General features: G+C 32.5%; 1 protein-coding gene across 1 annotated transcript in view; it reads right to left on the bottom strand.

Moving 5' to 3' along the window:
• LOC143057370 (uncharacterized) overlaps positions 1 to 14,797 on the bottom strand; it is a 99,152-nt gene extending 84,355 nt beyond the window's left edge. The window contains exons 1-15 of the mRNA XM_076230675.1: positions 14,612 to 14,797; positions 12,381 to 12,471; positions 11,961 to 11,994; positions 9,183 to 9,315; positions 8,777 to 8,834; positions 7,824 to 7,930; positions 7,266 to 7,348; positions 6,583 to 6,638; positions 5,742 to 5,860; positions 4,969 to 5,059; positions 3,488 to 3,602; positions 2,515 to 2,686; positions 1,620 to 1,809; positions 747 to 955; positions 155 to 270 (exon numbers count right to left, since the gene is read on the bottom strand). Of these exons, the coding sequence (XP_076086790.1) occupies positions 155 to 270; positions 747 to 955; positions 1,620 to 1,809; positions 2,515 to 2,686; positions 3,488 to 3,602; positions 4,969 to 5,059; positions 5,742 to 5,860; positions 6,583 to 6,638; positions 7,266 to 7,348; positions 7,824 to 7,930; positions 8,777 to 8,834; positions 9,183 to 9,315; positions 11,961 to 11,994; positions 12,381 to 12,471; positions 14,612 to 14,785 (1,748 nt within the window). The 5' untranslated portion in view covers positions 14,786 to 14,797. The remainder of the gene's footprint in view (positions 1 to 154; positions 271 to 746; positions 956 to 1,619; positions 1,810 to 2,514; positions 2,687 to 3,487; positions 3,603 to 4,968; positions 5,060 to 5,741; positions 5,861 to 6,582; positions 6,639 to 7,265; positions 7,349 to 7,823; positions 7,931 to 8,776; positions 8,835 to 9,182; positions 9,316 to 11,960; positions 11,995 to 12,380; positions 12,472 to 14,611) is intronic.
• Positions 14,798 to 24,146: the final 9,349 nt, after the last annotated feature.

Below are 24,146 nucleotides of genomic sequence, written 5' to 3'. Positions count from 1 at the left end.
TCACTGAATTTGTACAGATAATGGACACAACAATGGGTGCCACATGTGAAACAGTATCCACTTACCAATGAATTTAACAGTTAACATTAGAAAGTCACTACTTCGTTTAAAATGTCTCAAAATTTACTTTACTAAAACTAAATGAATCAATCACCTTTTTGCCGGAAATATAAGTTCTGCCTTTGGATGGGACTGATATTGAAGTAAAGCTTCATATCTAACACTTTCATCTTCATCATAAAGTGCTGAATTCAACATCACGCCAGCAACCTGACAATAAACAACATAATTTTATCATAAAAAAGCTTATGCATTTGGATTCCAGGTTATGTTTGAACAGAGCTTATCATAATAGATTTTTTTTTAAACTTCTGACGTCTCCATAAAATTTGTATTAACCCTGTCTTCAACCAGAATCGTCACTCATGGCTATACAAGAACGAGTTGGCATTTGTCTGTGTTACTTTACTTAACTCTGATTAGTGTAAACCAAAAGCCATTATCTGTGATGTAGCTCTTCAGCATTTTGGCACCAAAGGAATAGCAAGCTTGTTATTGGTACCTCTGGCCTTAATTATCAACATCAATAATAAGGGAGGATCTGGGTGGGACAAGTTTTGTAGATTAATGTGCATTTTGTAAATCTGGTCAAGTCCATTTAGAGGGTGATACTGAGCAGTACCAATGAAGGTCATTAAAAAAGGCTTAAACTGAAGCAATCATTGCTTTGTTCTACATCTCTGTACCTTTCCATCATGGTATTTTCGTAGAGCATGCAGGCCGGCTCTTTTAATCCAAGGTGAGTTTGTTGAGTTGACATGAGAAACAATATAATCATATGACACATCTACTCTTGCATTGCCTAACACCTCTAGTAAAACAACTTTCCATTGGTCGGCTTTAGTCTGTTCTGATTCTGTTTGGAGGGATCTTTTCTGTCTGTATGTCCATGGATCTGTAAAATATAGGATCAAAAGTTACATTTTCAAGTAAATAGTTGTGTAAACTGAACCTAAATGCTAATGATCGCAAACAGTGATATTGTTGTCTTTTTTCGAAACTACCTCTACCGTTTTTTATTGGGAAAAATGCATATTTTTTATTGAAATTGGGAAATTTGTATTTTTTATTCTTAACACATCTCCGATTTTATGCTGACCTTTGCTGTCTCTTTTGCACTGTTTTTTCATGCATATTTTGGTAGTCAGACATTTTCAAACCTGAAAGGTACTTTTCGGAGGGGGAAAGAAACCAAAACAATCATGGTACTTAATGCATTGAAAACCACAGGTGTTACAAACACGATGATGATTCTGATCAGAAAACTGGATCTCAAAAGTGCTTTCTAATATCAAAATAAGAACATGAATACGAAAATTACAAAAATTACTACCAATGCCATCACTGTTTTGGGAAAATGTAAAACTTTTTGGGAGGAATTTTGAGCCATTTTTTTTGGTAATTGGGAATTTTCTCTAGGGGAAAAGGCCGAATATCGGCTGTAATTTGAGGCAAACAATATCACTGGCAAATACAACATCAAAATATAGGATCACCATATTTGGCTTCCTAATTAGAAACTGATACAAATACATACGTGTAAAATACAAACAACCTACCGTGTATCCCCAGTAGATTATGTACTCTGGACACCATATGTAAACTTCTCTCATACTGTCCTGACTGTGAGAATTTGTTAGCAATAGAACCTAAAGCCAGCAGGATCCTATTATACAAATCATCCTTATACAATTCTTTTTGGAAGACATCTTTGGTGTAAACTATCTCCTCCAAAGCTTTTACTATTTTCTGAAAAAAAAAGATTGAAAAGTATCAGCTTGTAGCTTGCTATCAGATTTTGTGCAAATTTTTCATCATAAAGTGGAGAGGAATTGCTTACCTTTCCAGATAACCTGAGTTCGCTTTTGTGTGACAAGTTACTTCCCCTGAGTGGTAATATATATATAGCCAGCCATAAGTGGTTGAGCTACATAAGTATTGTAAATTCCGAAATTATTGAAAGGTTTTTATTATTGCGAAAAATGCAAGAAACTTGTAAACGCAATAACTTAAACTTGCATTTTGAAATATTTTATATGAATTAAACAGGATTTTTCTCAACATCATAAAAATTGAAATCACATTTCAGTCTAAAATGACAAAATAGCAATAATTATTTAATGCATGCAATAATTTCTGAATGATAATCTACAATAGTTCTTTTGCTTAATCATATACAGGACCATGGTACCAGTCAAGAATCATGCTATCCAGTTACACTTATACTTTTGATGGGTTTCATATGGCTTCATGTTTTGTGTATAGTGAATAAAGGCTATATTTTTCTTGTTACAGTTTATCTCTAGATTATTTTATTCTGTCATCCTTCAGTTGATATTTTTCTTTAATTTCCTCAGTATTTTCTTACTTCCCCTTTTAATTTATACTTATTTCCTAAATCTAAGTAAAGTCTAAATCTGTCAAATTAATATCTGCAGAATTTTAAATCTTTACCTGACCCGGTGGTTTTCTGCTTCCTACTAAATGTGTTAGGAGCCTACTGATAAGACTTGGATCCGGTCTGGGAACCAGTATGATTTTGTCTGCTAAGATGTCCTGTGTTATGTTGGTGTCCAGCACACCAAAGGCATCCAGTACAATGACAGGATCAACAGCTGTCATGTGTCTGTAACCATGACAAAAACATTTCAAAAATTGCCAAAACAGGGAACAAAACTAAAATTTGTAAGCTATGGATCTAAATACAGTATGGATTGGCAGATATCCAAACAGAAAACAAGTATGTTTTTCTCTTCAAAGCTTGTTTTTGTTGATAATCTTGATGACAATATGTATGACCACAACAAAATTCTTCTCTGACATGAAAAATAAAATTGTGCCCATAGTAAACAGATGCCCAACTGGCACTATCAATTTCTATGTTCAAAGGACCGTTGAATTGGGGTCAAAAATCTAAAGTGGCATTGCAATAAGAAAGGTCATACTAAAAGGAACATGTATACTAAGTTTCAAGTTCAATACTTTAACCTGAAGCGGGACAGATGGATGAACGGATGCACAGAAGAGAAAACACAATGCCCCTAAATGGGGCACAAAAATTACAGGTATCAAACTACGTTACCCATTAGGTTGCTGTCTCAACTCAATATTCCTACAAATCCTTGAATCTATAGTTACTGAAAACTTGTAGCAAACAATCATATTTTGCAAATTTCAAAAGAACAAGCAGCATTTCAACATTGCCTTAGACACATGACAAGGATGTTGAAAATTTGGTACATTCAATAAAGGCAACAGAAAGGGACTTAAATTCAATTTTAAAACAGCCGCTTTGTGTCGCTTTGACATATTCACCATTTCCTTTCTCAATTTTATTGATATTTCATAATAAAAAAAAATATTCCAACAGACATGCATAGCGCTGTCCTCAATATATTTCAATGGTCTCTTTTGCAAATATATGTACCTCAATTTTGAATTCACAAAAACAAAGTCAGCAATCTTTTTCAAATCTTCTGGTTTCAAATATCTGAGTATCTGAACTATCTTCTGGAAACAATAACTGGCTTTAATTTTTTCATCTGGATAAAAAAAAAAAAATAATTTCATAGTATTACCGTAAAGCTGGTTATTTTCGCGGATAGAACAATATCTAAAAAAAAACACCAATTGAAAAGTGCACATGCAAAGGTATTGATAAAACTTTTGAATCCACCAAAATAATAACCGCCAAAATTTTTCCTATACCTTATTTAATGAAAATCACCATATTTTACATACGCAAAAATAACCCCCTATAAGGTATCTGCTGAAACTTACTCAGTATTAAAAATCAGTTTTATAAAAATTCATTGTTTTATTTTGTATCCAATATTGAAATTACTATTTATCAATTTATCAAAAAAAATTGGCATATGCTACTTCTAAATACCGATTGTTTTCATTAAATTATTTTAAACATCTCCACACAATAACAATCTTTTGAGATTACTGAAAAAATGTTATATCGTGACCATCAGGAATTCAATGTTTGTTGTTGATGTGGTTCATCAGTGTTTCTCTTTTCTAGTGTTTTTTTTTTTTTAGATCAGACTGTTGTTTTTACAATTTGAATGGTTTTACACTAGTAATTTTGGGGGCCCTTTGCAGCTTGCTGTCTGGTGTGAGCCAAGGCTCTTTACTTTTATAAATTGTGACTTGGATGGAGAGTGGTCTCATTGGCACTCATACCACATCTTTTTATAAGTATGTAAGGCAACATATTATTTGATTCTTGATTTTTTGGTGTTTGAATGCCACTTTTAAGCACAGCATTTAGGCTATTTTGTGACCGCCAGTTTTTATTGGTGGAGGAAGCCAGGTGCCCGGAGAAAACCACTGACCTTTGATATGAAAACTGAAAATCCTAATCAATTAAGATTGGAGTCGAGTGCAGCTGCTTGAGTGGGGTTTGAACTCACAACTGCAGTGTTGACAATATCTGTATGCAGAAAAACTTTTAAACATGCGATCATTTGTTTATTATCTTTAAATCTCATTCTAAACAGGAGATACCAAATACTTCCCTTAGTGGTTCCATCATGGTCAAATAATGCCTCCAACCTCAGGGATTGGTCAGGCAACCTTGTGACCTGACATCTAATTTTAAAATTGACCAGTGACCTTAAAAGTGACTTGTGACCTAAGGGGGTACATTAATGATGCCTCATCATAGCTTCATAGATATAAGTAGATGTGGTATGAGAACAATGACACAACGCCCAATTCAAGTCACAATTTGTTAAAGTAAACCCTTATAAATCAGAGTAAGGTCTTCAACACAGAGCCTTGCCTCACATCTAACAGCAAGCAATAAAGGGCCTGTAAAATGACTAGTGTAAAACCATTCCAAAGGGAAAACCAAATTTTTGTTTGTTTTTTCTTCCTTCCTTTTGTTTATCAGCTTACCTGTTCTTTCCTTCAGTTTAACACAAGTTACATTTGCCTTCACGTACTGCCACGCCTCTTTCAGATTCATCTGTAGTAAACTCTTTCCAACCTTAAATTATAATAAAAACTATTTATAAATATTAAAGCGCTTCTCTGAATTTTTTCTCTGTTGGGAACACTATAACCTAAACATTTGATGGCTAGAGATGTAGAAAAAAAAGTAGATGAGGGCCCTCATGGGGTTTTTGATTATGTGATTACTTGGCCGTTTTTTTAATGATTATTTGATTATTAAGCCAAATATTTCATGATTATTTGATTACCTAGGACTGTATTTTTAGTTTATGATTATTTGATTACTAAAGATAAGCAAATATTTAATGATTATGTGATTATATTGGCAAAAAAATGGTGATTATGTGATTACTAGGACCCCCCCATGAGGGGCCTCGTAGATGTGTTAGAGCTATATAAACAAGACAGACATTAAAATATTGATTGACAATTTTTAACTCCTGAAAATTAAGCAATTTTCAATTCATCAAATTATTCCAATTTTGAAACTTATTTCTTTGGATTTTCAATGTTGGCAGTTTTAATAATGTTGAAATAGTAGCCCAGCAAATACTTTTGAGTTATATGATTAAGCAAAATTTTGAAAAAAACAGTAGTCCAGATCTAAATTAGGAAATCCATGGGCTACTGAGACCCTTCTTATTTCCATCTCTGGAATGCAGTCATTTTTATAAAGAGTTTTTTTCCAAGATTTATTTCTTCATTTCTAAATTTACCTTGTTCACTGAAATACTTCCAGTGTGTAGACCAATGTGTGACTTAGTGTAAACATTGTCATACTGGTTAGACAAATATTGTAGTCTCCCATGACTTCTCGCGGTCATTTCTGGAAACACTGTAAAAGATGATTTTAAAGGTCCTGAGACTCAAATATATATTGACATTAAAATGGTCACAATCCTTTTTAAAATTTGACTGGAATGGTTAAAGCATAACTTCCTATTATATAATCAAACCTTTTGATAAGGATATTCCCTTGTCATGTTATGGCATATTTGTCAGATTTTCGGAATCTTTCTGGTTTTATCAATTTGAATGCCTTAAAAAAATTAGCCCATTGACCCCCATTTTTCTTTTTATAAATCTGTTACATTTATTATCATAAACCATCTGTTTAAGGCTTATAAAATCATTGTTATTTTTTAATAGTTTTTGAGAACTTAAACTTGTCAATGATAAAGCTATGAAAAATCAAGAGAGAACATTTTCCCGCCAAATTTTCAATGGCTAATATCTCGAAAACAAGCACATTGACCTATTGTTTTTTTGGCCCTTTTGGTTCCTTTATTAATCCCAGATCAATATATATTAGTGTTATTAAAAGCTTGTTATTTTAAAACTGAGCAGCAAACTTCCTTAACCTGTTATCTCTGTTGCAAACATAGGATAGTGAGCATGTCCTGTTTGCATCCTCATTATCTTGTGGGGGAATAAAAAAGTTCAGTCTTTCATGTAAATTGTCTTTACTATCAAAAATCTATCTGAGGTCCAGATATCTGAAGTACCTTTGGAAAGGGCCACAACTACTCAGCTATTATGTAATCTCTAACAAATTACCTATGTTTTTGATAACTGTTCCTTTAACTTTTCTCATTCCTTCTTGTGGATCAAAGCTAAAATACACAAAAAGAACACAATCCATAAACGATTGAAGATTTTCAGACCCCTACTTCATTTCTGAAATTGTTTGCACGTTATAAATTTTCAATTAAAAAAATAAAATAAACAAGAATACTAGCTGTACTGAAATGATTGAGAAAAAAACCAAATTTATCTGAAAAATTGTCATTTTATAAAATATTTACTAAAAATAATGTAGAAATTTTATTAGAATCTTATCTTAGACCATCTTCTTTATGATAAAAGCTGTTCTAGAAACACTTATGTAGACAGAAATAAGGGCTATTCCAGAAAAAAATGTATGTGGGGGTTGGAAGGCACTTTTTGTCAGCACCCGCCACCCAGACAATTGTAATTGAGACTTATAGTGCATTATAGTGATAAAAGTTGCTCTGATACCCATCACCCATGTATTATTGATATAATGTGCCTTCCAACCTCCCCCCCCCCCCCTCCCCCATACATTTTTTTCTGGAATAGCCCTAAATGTTAAACCGTAAATATTTAAATTTATTTTAATATCTTTAAGCATGTCTTTAAACATGAGAAAATATGTTTTGACATCTTAAGAATTCTTCTTATATATAAATGTTCATTTATATGTTATATTTAAAACTCACCCAGATGGAGCTTCTGGAGATATGAATTCTTCGTCCACATCCACGCTCTGTATAATTCTGAGAGCTTCATTATACTGAAGGATCTGAAATATTAACATTTGGTAAAATAAAGGCAATGATCCTTACTTATTAACTTTGTGTGAGCATTTATGAATACTGTGGATTCATTTATTTTCGTGGGTACCAATTTTTGTTGATCGAGGAAAACATGCATTTTTGTGGATATATTATTTCATGGTTTTGTCAAATTTTGCATACAGGGTCATATCAAATTTGTCACTCGTTGAACATTAATATTCTTGGTTCACCTGTACCCATGAAACCTACAAAAATTGGTATCTAACGAATAATAATTAATCCACAGTAAAAGAAGTTGGATATCTGTTATCGAGACAACAAAAACTCAAAAAGATGTCAATATATAGTCCCTAACAATTGACAGGAGTCTAAAAAATAAAATAGTAATCAGAGAACTGCAATGACACCAAATTTTCCACACTAAAAAAATAAAAAATAAAAGATTCAATTTTAAAAGATATTAATACATTTAAGAAATACCTTCTGACATTTCCCACCAGCATTTCCCACTGGATGTCCGTCCCTGATTTTAGTAAATTCCAATCCACCATTTGTCTTTCTGACAGTGTATGTTGAGTTGTGTAATCCTAAGTAAAAATTAAATATCAGTTCAAAATGGAATCATACAGAAATAGCTAATGCTAATTGCTGGAACAAAGAGGGTAAAGACAGCTAAATTTTTGCTGTAAATTCAGATGAGTTTCATACTTTGTACTTAAATTTCTATTCTTCGTAGTAATTCAGTAATTCAGTGGTTGCTGTTTGTTGCTTTATATCATATTTGAAAAAAGTTTTTATTGCTTTGTTTATAAACCGGGCCTCAGTTTTCTCACTTGAGTTATTTTATATTTAGTCACTTTTGGGCCTGTTATAATTGTGTTTTGCTCAAAGTTTAAGGCTACACAGTGCCTTATAATTGCTATCTTCTATGCCATTTGATCTTTGGTGGAGAGTTGTTGCATTGGCAATCACACCATATTATTTTTATAATGATTTTTATTGTAAGAGATTAGCCAGTTACCATATCAACGTTACTCTACTGAAACTTTCTCCTAACTGAAAAAATATTGAGTGGCCTTTTATGAATTGATACAAGCTGATCCCTTAAATGTCAAGATATAAAAAATAAATCAGAAAGGAGAAACTATTGCACAGTTCAACATACAGCCCAAGTGTATGGATTTTTCTCATATTTGAAGTTGTACAGTGACCTATAGTTATTATCTTTTATGTCATTTGGTCTCTGGTGGAGGGTTGGATCGTGTGTTTTTAAGCTGGGATTTTGGGATTGATCGTTTCACGATCCAGGAATTCTTTTTTCTTATTTCAGAATGTTGGGATTTAAGTTTTTTAGGACCTTGGGATTTCATGTCTCTAAGCCCGGGATTTCTTTATCAGGACCCCTCCAACCCCCCACCCCCACCCAAATTTACCTTCATGTCCTGTTTCTTTAGCATAATAAATCTTCCCCTTGTCTGTAACATCAGATCCCTACAAATTAAATGTTTTGCCATTATTATTTTTCATATTATTATTATTGATATCAAATTAAAATAGAACTATAAACTCTCATATAAGTGGTAGGTTTATACCAGGTTTATCCCACCACTTTCATAAGAAAATGTCTGTACCAAGTCAGGAATATAACAGTTGTTTTTCACTTGTTCGATTGATTTATTTGAATTTGTCAGTTGTTATGGACTTCCTCTGTTAAATTTGCCATGGAGTTCAGCATTTTTGTGATAATTTTTCAGGAAAACAGATACTGTGTTTGTCTAGTTGACTTTGCCCTCAAAACTTTCTTTTTATAGGGTTAATAATTCTGATAACTCAATTTACCTTTTCAATGATATCTAGTTTTGCTGATAAGAGAGAAGCAAGACCTTTCTTTGTGGTTAAGACATGGTCATCTTCACCAGTGGGATAATAAACCCTGAGAATCTCACCATAGTTTGTTATCTCAAACGAAAACCTGAAAATAATCAAAATCATAAACATGTATATACAAAATATAAGTTTAAGGTGTGATTAGCAACCCCCATTTTCTAATTTGCATTTGACTGTTAATTTTTTGTAAAAATTAATCCAGGTTTTCAATCACAGCAATAGAAAAGGTAGTATTGCAAAAATAAAAACTTGTATTTCAAACTTTCATAGCATTCTTTGAATGAAGAATTTACTGAAATCACGATAATTGATCTCAAATTTTTCCAGTTGTTAAAAATTCAAAATAATAAATATACAAAAGTTTCTATATTGAAAGTAGATTGATTTTCTGCTTGTCAATTTTTTTTCATTATGTTTCGACAAAGGTACAGAATAATTAACCAATCACAATAAAAAATTGTTGTAATATAGAATTATTCAAGAAACAGTTTGAGAAAATTCTTAGGAAGTCATATAACTTTTGATAGACAAATGTATGGTTAGAATATGAAAACAATTTTTGTCATTTGAATGTTTGACTGATTGAATTATATATTATATACATATGGAATTTTAATGCACAAGGAATAACATGTATTTTGTTTGAGGCTTTCAATGAAAATAAGACTAATGTAATTGAGTGAGTTTGGTGGGCTACGCTAAGAACTGACATCTCATTTGAATGGTCTTCATCTTCGTACTTTATTTGGCCTTATAAACTTTTATTAATACAAGTGTCACTGATGAGTCTATTGGACTCTGATGACATGCCAGTCTGGCGCAAATACAAAATTTCAATCCTGATATCTATGACAAGTTTATTTAAAAGGACCTGTTAGCTTTAAAAATGATTAAGGTTCCACTAAAGTAAAAATATAGGACACTTCATAAACATCTTTTGCCTGGTTTTTTTTTTAAACCTATAATGAAAAACAGTATTCGTTCATACTAATTTGAAACAAATTAAGTCATCTAGCAAGCCTCCAGATTTTTTTGAAAATTAAGTGTTCACCACAAGAACCGGTTTGGCCATAGTTTAGATGTTTATGAATTGTCCTATATTTGACTTTAGTGGAACCTTAAATCAGATTGTCACATTAACCTTTTATGTCAGTCTGGATTGCTCATGCATCCAGTTTTGCCAATAGAATGGAACTATAAACCAGTGGCGAATCCAGAACTTTTCCTAAGGGGGGGGGCTCCAGTCATGCTTCAATGATTCCCTATATAATCAACCAAATTTTTCCCTGGATCCGCCTATGTAAACAACTGACATACAAGTGGGAGGCTAAGTTAGCTATAAAACAAGCTGTAATTAACACACCATCATTGACCATGATAATGACATTTACTTCAGAAAATACCTGCACATGTAAGTTAGAAATATGATAGCTGTTTTCCATTCACTGTAATTGGTTGTTATATAATAATATTCTAAGATCTACATATGTCAGTTTTTATGAACTTCTGCTCATCATTTTTTTTCAGTTTAAGTGGCATACTAATAATGCCTTTTTTTTTTATATAACTTGGCAATGGTACAACCCCCCCCCCCCCTTTTTTTCTCATTTCTTTTTAATGCAATATAGAAGTCCAAATAACAGAGGCGGATTTAAGGGGGTCTAGGGGCCTCCCTTTTGAGAAAAAAAATGTGGTTGCTTATATAAAGCTTCACAGAAGCCAGTGGGCCCCTACTTATGAAAATGTCTAGATCTGCCACTGAATAATCATATAGGCTGTGCAAGGATTTGTATACAAGTCCTTGGGCTGTGGAATATCTTTTTTTTAATATCAGTATGTTGCTTATTTGTTTGTTATTTTATCCCAAAACTTCAAGTCTAGATAGGTTAGTTTTTTTATCATTCCTAGAGCCCTAGAGATGTCTTTGCTGATTCCGTCGACATATTTTAAAAGATTCACGAGTAAGCCGTTTCTTCTGATCATGGGAATGCATTTACTTTTACAATAGGTATCATACAGGGACGTCAAATTAAAGATGAAAATGGTACTTTCAGAGAATCTTCAGACTCTTTCAGATAAACAATTTTCGCGGTAAATTAATAACAACTGGACCAAAATCGGATACGGAGATATTATCCGGAAAAACAATAAATCAGTGAAAATTGATATCAAAATTGGTACATTGCAATATACAATATACATTACAGTAGCAATCATCAATTCTTGAGGGAATACGGTGTTGTTTTTATCCCATAGACGAAATTTTGCATTAAAGCAAGCTATGTCAGTTTCACGGGGCTTTATAGTCGATACAAAAATGTAATTAACCTATTAAGGTAGTCATTTTTTTATATAAACAATTTATAAAAATGCATTAGTGACTTTTTGCATGTACTGACACAGTAGAAGACCGTAGAAGACAGTCACATAAAAAACTCAAATAGTAAAAACACATGGTTAAAATATATAACTTGAGTCAATCATGCATTTAAAACACAAACTAACAAAAGTTTCATAAAAATACAGTAATTAAAAACTAGGCTTTATGATGATACGTCATTTTGAAGTTAGTTTTGATATTTGTATTATGGCCTTTTGTAGCTGGCTCTTTTCTCAGTGAAGCTGATTACCACTGACCACGGAAAGGGGGGGGGGGGGGTCACTTATACAATGACACTACTGTCAATTAAAAAAAACCGGCAATATCAACCCCTTAAAAGAGGTACTTACCACTTGGTCAAATCCATGTCATGTCCTCGAACATCTGCAAAACATTATAAAGTTAAGATTTAAATAGATATATAAGCATTGTTACCAATATACAATTCATAATTTTCAAAATGCCCATGGGGACTTTTACGTGCAAGATGGTCGGCTCTTATTGTCCTACAAAACCTTCATGTGAGACTTTAAACCATTATAGCTCAAGGTACTGTCTTCAACATGGAGCATTGGCTCACACAGAACAGCAATTGTTCATATTTCTTTCTACAAACTTTGTAAATATAATATACGGTTTATAGTATGCCATTAATCAAAGTTGAGAGTATTTGTAATTTTCTTTGCGTAAAGTCGGCTGCCGTGAAATGCCGCACTTAATATAGACACACACACTGTGAATTGGTATTCTTATTTCAACATTTAAGTTACCTGGGTGCGATGCTTCGTTAAATTGAAAATTGTCAATTTTAAGAAGCAGTTCTTGGAATCCGTCGGCATCTTTTATGTTTGTTAAACTAATCTGAAAACAAATAATATTATTCTATATTTATGTAAAAACAATTGCTCCACTTTTTTTTTCTTTTTTTTCCATGTTGCATTTTTTTCTACGTTACTTTAAGTGTGTTCCTTCTTTTTATGTCTATACAAGAACTGAATATTCTTTCTGTTCTTGGGACCTTCATACCTCTGTAATGAATACCTAAACTACATAAGTGTCATTACAAACAAGTTTATATTGCTGGGTTTTCCATGGATCCACGAAACATCTTCTAGATTATAAACCTCAATTTTATCAGCTATCAAAGCCGGGATTCAAAGTTATAATTGTTTAAATATCTATGGTAGAGGTGGCGTGAATCCCGGATGTGGATACCAAAAAAATTCAAAGATCTATTAGTGTACATCTAATCTAATAAAATTGAGAATGGAAATGGGAAATATGTCAAAGAGACAACTACTCGACCAAAGAGTAGACAACTTGCTTGAAAACATTTTTTACGACAAAAGAAATGATTTCATCTTCCCAATTGGGAAATTTTCATTTCTATGTAGCAACATTCCAGCAGCACCTGCATATGGAGTATGTGACCTACCGAATTTAGACTTACCATGGGTTTGTACTAACAGAAGCAACATGACGGGTGTCATATGCGGAACAGGATCTGCTTATCTGTCCGGAGTATTACCCATAGTTTTGATGTTACTCATTCTTTATATTTTTATGCTGTGTTTTGTGTACTGTAGTTTATTAGTCTTTTTAACCATGGCGTTATCAGATTCGTTATTATTCGCCTCTCTTTTATTGGTTCTCAGTAATATAGGTATGTCACGGTGAAATTGTTGTAAAATGGAACGCCGAAATGTGTTCTCAATATCAAATATGTGTTTTTATGCCCCATTTATGGACATAATATTTCTGGTCTGTGCATCCGTTCGTTCGTTCGTCCGTCCGTCCATTTGTCCCGCTTCAGGTTGAAGCATTGTGTTTTCCGGTCTGTGCGTCCGTTCGTTTGTTTGTTTGTCCGTTTGTTCGGTCTTCTGTCCGTCTGTCCCTCTTCAGGTTAAAGTTTTTGGTCGAGGTAGTTTTTGATGAAGTTGAAGTCCAATCAACTTGAAACTTGGTAAACATGTTCCCTATGATATGATCTTTTTAATTTTAATGCCAAATTATAGATTTTATCCCATTTTCACGGTCCACTGAACATAAAAAAATATAGTGCGGATGGGGCATCCGTGTACTAGGGACACATTCTTGTTATTTTATATAATAGATTCTGGTTGGACCAAATTAATGCAAGTTTCCAGCAAACCGTCAACACCCCATTATTTGTCACACGAAAAGTCACTATTTTTAACGTCGGGAAAGGGAGTTTGCAGGTAAGACACGTACATTAATAGGGTATTTTTTTCTGAAAGAGAGAGACAAGGGATATCAATGGGACATTCAAACTCGGCCATGATAATGCGGAAATAAACGTCATTGCTTAAACAAATAATTTCTGTGACATTGAGCTAGTGGAATTTTTTGTTCGATGAAATTTGATTGGAACATTTTTCAAATTTTCGCTTGAAACCCATGATTTTTTCTCTCTCCACTTTTTCTTAATATGCATGATCAACATTCGCGCGCTCGTTCATAATGGTATAAGCTTATAGAGACAACGAAATCAGAGTTCTATATCAGTCTTAATTAGAATAGTTGAGGGTTTGGATGGGGTTAAATGATTAAAGAATAATGCCCTTAAAAAATGAAGATTAGAGAATAATGAGCCAAAAAATAGAAGATTAGAGAATAAAAGGGTTAATTTTTGGAAGATTAGAGAAAAAAGGGGTTAATTTTTTAAAGATTAGAGAAAAATGGGGTGAAAATTAAATGTTTACAGAATAACAGACCCCCCCCCCATCCATACCCTCATAGTTATCAAAGGTACCAGAATTATAATTTTATACGCCAGTCGCGCGTTTCGACTATACACAAGACTCATCAGTGACGCTAATATCAAAATAGTTATGAAGACAAATAAGTACAAAGTTGAAGAGCAATGCAAATGTCGTTTCCTTTCCCGATGAACGCCCTAAAATCAATATAGATTATTGAAATGACAAATGTAATATAAACAAACATTTATGTATTATAGGTCCATATTACGATTACATACCTTTGATTTGATATCAAAAGTTCCTATATCTGGAATTACTGTCGTAGATTCAAAGTTATAATCATACTTGTATCCCAGCTTAAAGTTCAAGAAATTCCCACTATTAACGCCAGCCATGGATACAATGGTCCACATTAGTATAAAGGACCAGGACCATATTAAACGGTCCATCATGTCTCCGAGAAGACTTCAAAATATTTAGTCCGATAAATTTAACATAGGCATCTCTAATGTATGACATACGTTGAACACTTGGCAGCATTTATATATCACAGTCTGATTATCTTAAGCTTTAGAACTAATAGTTTTTTTCTTTAAAACAACACAACTACGTGTACGAGCTGCAATTCCAGAAACTTTTTAAAGAATCTAAATCGCTAAATTCACAAGGGAAATTAAACGATAAAACTTCTAAATGGAGGACATCTCAAAATAACTATAAAATGAATATTCGGATTTAAATCTCAACGCGGACGTAGTTTAAATTATACACAAAAGACAATGGATCCAAACAAGAATCTTATTTTTATCTTTAAATGCATCAACATTAAAATCCTCAGTTTAGTTAATGAATAGTGTACAAAAGAGTATCATCGTAGCGTTAATTTGAGGCCAAATCAAGATTGAGAACTAGTCATGTATAAAACAAAACTTTATGTTTTATATCATGTTCAAAAGGTTGAAGGGTTGGCTTGTTACGTATTATTATTCTTAAAACAATTATTTATTTAAGTATTTACAAAATGGACTAAGAGTTTTTCGCGCAACATAATCAATACAATCATGATTAAAAGATCTTCGTCATGGCAGAAATCTTCATGGACTTATTGGCAATATTGAAAGGGCGAAATTATAATATAATTTTGTATTGCACTTTTACACTGACTGCTCTTCCTCTATGAGTCTGAATTCATGAAATTATTTTAGAATATGAACTTCCATAAAAATTAAGCATTTACGAATGGCTAAAACAAGTTTTGTTATCAAATTGTTCTTTACTTTTTGATTTGAGCATAACTAATGAGTCTATCGTAATACCATTTATATATAAGCAAACATGTGGCCTTCAACAACGAGAAATACCTATATGCATCTCTTGTACAGAAAGCTTAACCTCAGGTTCTAGACGAGTATGAACAATATGGTATTATTTGGTGACATTTCTTTTTTCAAGCGTTACGTTTTTCAATAGCAAAAAGTAAAATAACAAAAATACCGACCTCCGAGGAAAATTCTAGACGGAAGCTCAAACGAATTGATAACAGCTGTCATATTCCTGACTTGGAACAAGCAATTTTTTATGTAGAAAATCGTGGATTTTACTGGTACTTATTCAAATAATCGTTCATGTTTAAGAAAAAGATAGCTAATTGATTAGATATTGGAACATAATTAGTATTACTCAAAAGTTATAAAAACACTTTTAACATTTTTTTACAAATCTTATACTGAAACTGAATTTTTATTTGATGCGATGGCACATTTAGAAAATTTATTTGTTATCCAGTCGCAACCAAATATAGGAAATCAAAATTGTTAAATCATATCAAACAAAGTAACTCCCCCCCCCCTTTCCTCGAAAAAAACCCAAAATCTTTTTAAAGCCTTTTTTAAGTTCTGTTTATTTCAATGATGACTGAAGATGTTAATATAGTCTGTAAACTGTAGTCCAGAAAGGTCACGTATGACGTATCCGAGACACACAGTAAACTCTTTGTTAAATACATTTTATTGTATAATAGCAAAACATCTTTTGGGTAAATCTGATGCTGACAATGTTTCAATATGAAGCGTTTTTAACGGTTTTTGCTGTTTTGTACTAAACGTAAGAAGTTTGAATCAGAATGTGGAAGACAGAATTCAAAAATGTGAACACTCGTGTCCGACAGACAAATGTCTCATGAAAATCTGAAGAATACTCTTAGAAAAAAGTAAACTCACAGAAATACTGAACTCCGAGGAAAATTTAAAACGGAAAGTCCCTAATCAAAAGGCAAAATCAAAAGCTTAAACACATCAACGAAACGCGCGTCTGGCGCAATTATAAAGTTTCAAACCTTATATCTATAATGAGTTTGTTTGCAACCACTGTGTCGATGCAACTACTGGAGGAGTTTTCAATTGATTATTCCCCGAGGGGATCACCATCCCAGTAGTCAGCAATTCTGTGTTAACATCAGCTATCATTGGCGTATTCGTATTAACTTTCAATTAACCGTTTAGAAAACTTTGAAAATTCAAAGAATACCTCAGGAATAGACCACCTTAGCTGTATTTGGTAAAACTTTTAGGAATTTTTGGTCTTCCATGCTCCTCAATTTCGTCCTTTATTTTTTTTTTTTTTTTTTTTTGGTTATTCGAGCGTCACTGATGACTCTTTTTGTAGACGTAAAATTTCAATACTGGTGAGGTTTTTAGGTGTTTTTACCCCCAAAATAAGCAAAGAAATATCGCTGATGAATTATTCAATTGCAAGTAAATAATTCAAACTCATCAAAACCGTACTCAAGTGACCTTCAATTAAACCCATTATCTAGAGATTGGTTACGCATGCATAAGTTGTGTTTAGCCATTAAAAGAAAACAATGGCAACATTGAAAGTGAAACAAAAGTGAACCATTTCGTTGACTGATTAGATCGATAAAAAAATATTTCTTAAGCAGGTAAAAACGTTAATTAACCTATTGTTTTAACCTATATCACGAAATCAAACAGACCTATGAAAATCTAATTGTCCGAGGTCGCAATCTATTTATATTTATGTTTATATTAGGCTATGTGACCGTCGTAATTATTCGGAGCTCATCACAATAGTTAATTAGACTGCGTCTTGGCTAAAATACACACTAAATTCTTATATATATATTATCCAGTACGTGCTTTGTTTATTTCAGACTCATTGTAATTAGGTTAACTTTAAGTATGTTATAGATCAAATATGAGAATGTAAGTGAAATCGGTGAACGTGAATTTGACAGTTAGTGTCCCGTTAACTTAGTTAAGTTAAAACATGTATATTCGTAGTGGATTGGGAAAAAAGTTTGTGCAACTTATATTAATTTCTTTCCACTTTGCAGGTGTGAGTGCTGCCTAGTAGCGGAATTAGCCTGCGCTTTATCGAAATCTACAAGGGTGTTTTTATATGACATGCAAGAGATAAGGCTCTCTAGTACTAGTAAAACGAGTCAACCTCAGTTGATCGTCCCTTTCCGACGGTCTGTGATCGTTTCTCAAAACCATACTCGCAAGTGGTGTCAAGGGAGAGCCAAAAGTACAGTACCTGAAATTTTCTCCCCGGAGCGTGTATCGAACCAGAAACCGTTGTGTTAGGAGTACCACGCACTTACCACTACACCCGGCTCTCCTAAAATTTCCTTAAAATTACTAATTCTGGGGCAGCAACCCAAACACAGGTTGTCTGAAATTTTAGGGTAGATAAGTCACAAGAGTGCACACGCTGAAATGTCTCGCCTTCTATACTAATCATTGATATTATGTTGATAGTCCTAGGTATAAAGCTAAGCTTTATTACAACTGTCACATAAACTTAACATTAACCAAGATAACTAAACAAAGACCAATGAACCTTGAAAATGAGGTCAAGGTCAGATGAAACATGCCAGGCAGACATGTACAGCTTACAATGCTTCTATACAACATATATAGTTGACCCTTTACTTATAGTTTAAGAAAAATAGACCAAAACACAAAAACTTCACACTATGCAATGAACCGTGAAAATGAGGTCAAATAAAATCTGCGCAACTGACATAAAGATCATAAAATATTTCCATACACCAAATATAGTTGACCTATGGCAGATAGTATTAGATAAAAAGCCCAAAACTCAAAAACTTAACTTTGACCACTGAACCATGAAAATGAGGTCAAGGTCACATGACATCTGTCCGTTAAACATGTACACCTTACCATTATTCCATACAACAAATATAGTAGACCTATTGCATATAGTATGATAAAAACAGACCAAAACACAAAAATTTAACTATAACCACTGAACCATGAAAATGGGGTCAAGGTCAGATGACACCTGCCAGTTGGACATGTACACCTTACAGTCCTTCCATACACCGAATATACTAGCCCTATTGCTTATAGTATCTGAGATATGGACTTGACCACCAAAACTTAACCTTGATTACTGATCCATGAAATGAGGTCGAGGTCAAGTGAAAACTGTCTGACAGACATGAAGACCTTGCAAGGTACGCACATACCAAATATAGTTATCCTATTACTTATAATAAGAGAGAATTCAACATTACAAAAAATTTGAACTTTTTTTTCAAGTGGTCACTGAACCATAAAAATGAGGTCAAGGACATTGGACATGTGACTGACGGAAAATTCGTAACACGAAGCATCTATATACAAAGTATGAAGCATCCAGGTCTTCCACCTTCTGAAATATAAAGCTTTTAAGAAGTGAGCTAACACCGCCGCCGCCGTAGCCGCCGCCGGATCACTATCCCTATGTCGAGCTTTCTGCAACAAAAGTTGCAGGCTCGACAAAAATGAAGACGTAGAAAGTATCATTTGCTTTACCCACGCTTTTTAAGAGTTATGATTACCCGCCTTAATGTCAAAATGATGCAATGTACCTTTATTTGATTTTTGCACCACATTATTACCCAAGTTAACAGTTTGGTGTGTACCTGTTATCCAAGGCTTTCATATTTCTACTAGTCGTTCGATTGTGTATCGTTACAACTCGCTTAAAAGATTATGTTGAAAGAGAGAATTGAACAACAGTATACTACTATATTGCCTTTATTTATCTTAGGGAGTTCATATAGTGAGTTGTATTTGAGTATTTATGCACCGGACGAACCCCGACCTTGAATATTTTTTGTTATCAATTATTTATCTAATGTAATTATTTATCACAAAATTGCGTTTAACGCCTTTGTCTTTTTTTTTCATGAACAGAACTGCTGTCTGATGTCCATTGTATGCTTACGATATCTCTGATATATACCTCATATTCATCTACTATGTTAATAGTTTGATAGTTTTGTACTGATCTGTAACTATATCTTATTTGCGGATCAGGATCTGCTTTCTGCTGGAGCAACTGAGACCACACAGGACTTCTGGTAGGGTTTGTGTCGATCCATCTATAGTTTTCTATATTGGGTTTTGTTTGTTGTTGTTTGTTAGTTGGTAGTCGTTTTGCCATTGTATTAGTAGTTTGTTTTTAAAGTGTGAGTTTGTATATTTCTTTGGTATATTTCGCCTCTGTCTTGGGCACATTCATATCATGAACCTAGAAACTAATTAAAGTACTAGTAAATATGAAACGCTTATCATTTAATATAAATGGTATTCAGAAACAAGTCTTATTTTCAATCATCGTGAATATTTAAGTCCATTTGTCGGAAATCTGGTTGTCTATTACAGACACAAGGGAGACTGATTCGACAATAATTTTCATCCTCCATTATTTGCAATTACCATGTTTGCAATTTGACTTCTCCACCCAATAGATTTCCCTGGATACACCTTAGGGAGCTACCATTTGATTTTCAGGGAGGGGGCTAGGATGAAATTTGAAAAAAAGGCAGGACAGGAGTTTTGAAAAAAAAACCAGGCAGGATGAGGAACTTTGCCAAACAAAAGGCAGGATGAGGAACTTTGCCAAACAAAAGGCAGGATGACAATTTATGTAAAGAAAAATCAGGATACACTAATGAAAAAAAAGGCAGGACCGAATAGTGAAAAATGAAAAAGCAGGACAGAGCTGACAACTTAAAAAAAAATGCAGGACAACATTTTTTATCCTACACCCTCCCCTTTTCCCCGTTAAAATCAAATGGTAGCTCCCTTAACTGAATATACTTTAGAATGCCTACACATAAAAACCTCTCCTATATCTTATATGTTACTTTGATATTTGTTAATTGAGAATCTTTTATGTTATAAGTATTCACATTTGATTCACAACACCTCCATAGTAGGTAGTTTCATCGTAACTCTGATGTTTTTTTTGCTAATAAAATACATGTTAATTATTTGGAAATATATATTTTAGAAGCAAATAAACTCATCATAGATACCAGGATGACGTTGATTGAAATAACGCATATCTTATTTGAATATCAGGTATAGAGAAAGCAGATATGTCTCCCCTTTTTGTAATTTTGATAATGCAAATGTTGAAATTAAAATTCTAGGTTATGCATGGTGTTGTCAGTTTATTTTCGATTTATGAGTTTGACTGTCCCTCTGGTATCTTTCGTCCCTCTTTTATGCAAATATTCAAAGGCAATGAACAATGACTTAAGGTACATGGCTTAACAATTTACACGGATATGAGATGTGCCAATGTTGATACAACTGCACACTAAATACTATTGATTTATTATAAGCCATTCCCTTTAAACAAAACTAAACACAACCATTAACTTGTAAGCAATATAAAAGTTTCAAAGGCATGGAACCATGATGAGCGACTGGGCAATATAATATCCATGGAAGTGAGACTTGCAAATGCCAATGAGTGAAATAATGAAATAATAATTCGTTTTTAGGAGGAAAATTGTCATTGTTATATTATAGTTCGTTTCTGTGTGTATTACAATTTAGTGTTGTGTCGTAGTTCTCTTATATTTGATGTGTTTCCCTCAGTTTTAGTTTTTTTTCTCAATTGGTTTATGAAGTTGAGTGCAGCCTAATACAACCACAGAGGTTGAAACTTGAACAGTTGAACAGTTGTGGCAAATTTGGACACAATATTCAAGCTTGATTCTGTCTGAATTTGGATTGTGATAAAATTTTTGACATAGTATAGGTTTCCAACACAAAATAAAAGTCAAGATCTTACAAATATATTGCACAATACTGTGCAATTAAATATTATTCATAATTTTTTTTTTAAATTTGAAAATTAAAATATTTTGAGAAAAAATTTTGAACCCCTTAAAAAAATAGGAACCCCTAAACTTTTTTACCCCCCCTTTGGAGTAATTACCTCCACACTCAACCCCAGTCTTTCTTTTGTAGTACAGAACATTGTAGTTAGATTTCAGAGAGATCCATATCTCTGCTGTTGGACTATCAGTCCCCGAGGGTATCATCAGCTCAGTAGTCAGTACTTCGGAACTGACATGATTTAACAAGCTTTTTGTAAAAATGTTTGACAAAAGTTAACGACGACAGATGACAAATGCCTAGTGATGAGAAGAGCTCACTTTGCCCTTTGGAACAGGTGAGCTAATAAAAAAGATTCCAAAACACTGATTATAAAACTCATTTAATGATGGTGTGTAAAGTTGTATCAAAATATATTATTAAGTAATCAGTAACAAATACAAATGTACTAAAAAAGGGAGTTTATGGATGGAATGACATGTGTGTTTGATTCATTTGACATACCTTATTCTTGAAACAAAAAATATGAGACTCAAGGATGTTTACTTCTCTTTTTTTTTGAAATTTTGCCAGTAATTTAGAATTATCTAGTTTTAGCAATTTAGTGCAATTACAATTTTTCTTACTCCTATTTTTCTTTTCATAACATAATTATATAGTTTAAAATTACATATTTTAAAATCTTAATTTTTTAGTTATTCTTTAATAGTTTTTGAAAGAAAAAGTGGCTAATGTCAAATGTATGAAATATCTAGAGAGAATTATTTCCCGCAAATTTTTAATGGCTTATATCTAAAAAAAAAAAACTGCATTATCAGTTCTTAAAAAACTTTCTAATTGAAACAGAGAAGTGAACATCCTTAAATCCCAAAGATAGGTATTAATTCAAAATCTATCATTTAGTTATCATTAACAAAATCAATCATTAAAAAATTGCACATACATAAATCAACTTGAAGCACTAATTACATATTAGACAGCATAAATGAATAATATGTCCAGTAAAAATGGGTTTAAAAAGTGGCTAAATAATAATTTTAGCCCAGAGATGAGAATATAGATCTGACATACTGATCAAATAATTACCCCATACCATTTCAATTGCAATGCCCCTGACAAGATGATAAAATTAAAAAAATATCTCACACACTTTACAATATAACTCTCAATCATACTGATAATAAATTAAAAGTTGCAGATTATATATTTTTATTCATTTAAATTGTAATTTTACACAAGCAGCGTAAAATATCATTTTTACCAATGTAGTTGATGAACATATAAATTTCTTGGCTAAAAGTATTGTGTAAAATTGTATATAAAATGATATGCTCATATATATATGTTGTGTACAAGTTATCATTTTGTACAAATTATAATTTGTACAAAAATATTGTACAAATTATAATTTGTATTTTGACTTTGTACAAATTGTAATTTGTACAAAAAGTGCTTGTACAAATTACAATTTGTACAAAAATGGACAAAAATTCACTTATAACTTGTACAATAATTTATCATATGGATTTTGGTAAAAAAAAAGCATTGATACACATTATTCAATTGCTATTAAATGACCACACAGTACACCTAAGTTACAAAATTCAAAAGTTGTTCAAAAAATCATTCGTTTCAGCAGGTGATCGATCTAGTGATTTATGGAATCAGGTATTGCACAACATCTTTTGACTCTCACTTCTAAATTTAGAAGTGCTGTACCAAGTTTTGCTTTAACATGAAAGAAATCGATGACGACATGTTTTGATTGTTTTTATAGACTTTTTGAAATAACGAATAAGTGGTAACAAATCTTTCTAGATCCTTTTCACAATCATCAAAATGCTCTACATGATCTTTCACAATCCAAAATATCAAATTTTTACAAATATTACCGTTTTTGCAAAGTTTCTGAATAAAAAAAAAATCTTCCAAATAACGATAAGAGCTAATCAAGCAGTACTATTGAATGATATTTTTTTAAGAAAAAGTAGTTTATGAATGAAAATTTAAAAAAAAAATCATACTTCTTTCCTTTTTTTTCTCTCAAAAATTTCGAAGATCAATGTGCCTTTTGTAGTTGTGTATTTTATTATAAGGTTTATTGTGTGGTCAGTTAATTACGATTCTATCGTGTGATTCAATTAATTTTTCAACAATATCAATATTTAAAACTGTTGTACAAGTTATAAGTGAATTTTGGTCAAACTGTTGTACAAGTTATAAGTGAATTTTGGTCAAATTTTGTACAAATTATAATTTGTACAGGCACATTTTGTACAAATTGTAATTTGTACAAAGTCAAAATACAAATTATAATTTGCACAATATTTTTGTACAAATTATAATTTGTACAAAATGATAACTTGTACACAACATATATAATAAGCTTTAAAAGGCACAACATGCAAAATACGATTGAGTTCAAAAGAAGAATGATATTGCATGATTTATAAATAGACATTTAACAAAAACAAATAAGACACTTAATTACAGGAACATATAACATATGGTGAGGTTAACAATGTGTGTGTATGTTCAACCCTCCCCTAACCTGGGACAGGGGTGTAATGTTCCTCTGATATCGCATGTAATTTGTTGATCTAAATTGATATAAGTTGGTGGTAAGTTCAGAATTACAGAAAGA

This window comes from Mytilus galloprovincialis, chromosome 13 (genome assembly GCF_965363235.1).
Source record: "Mytilus galloprovincialis chromosome 13, xbMytGall1.hap1.1, whole genome shotgun sequence".
NCBI lineage: Eukaryota > Metazoa > Mollusca > Bivalvia > Mytilida > Mytilidae > Mytilus > Mytilus galloprovincialis.
Note: the sequence above shows the minus strand (reverse complement) of the source record. Positions and strands in the feature narration are given on the sequence as shown.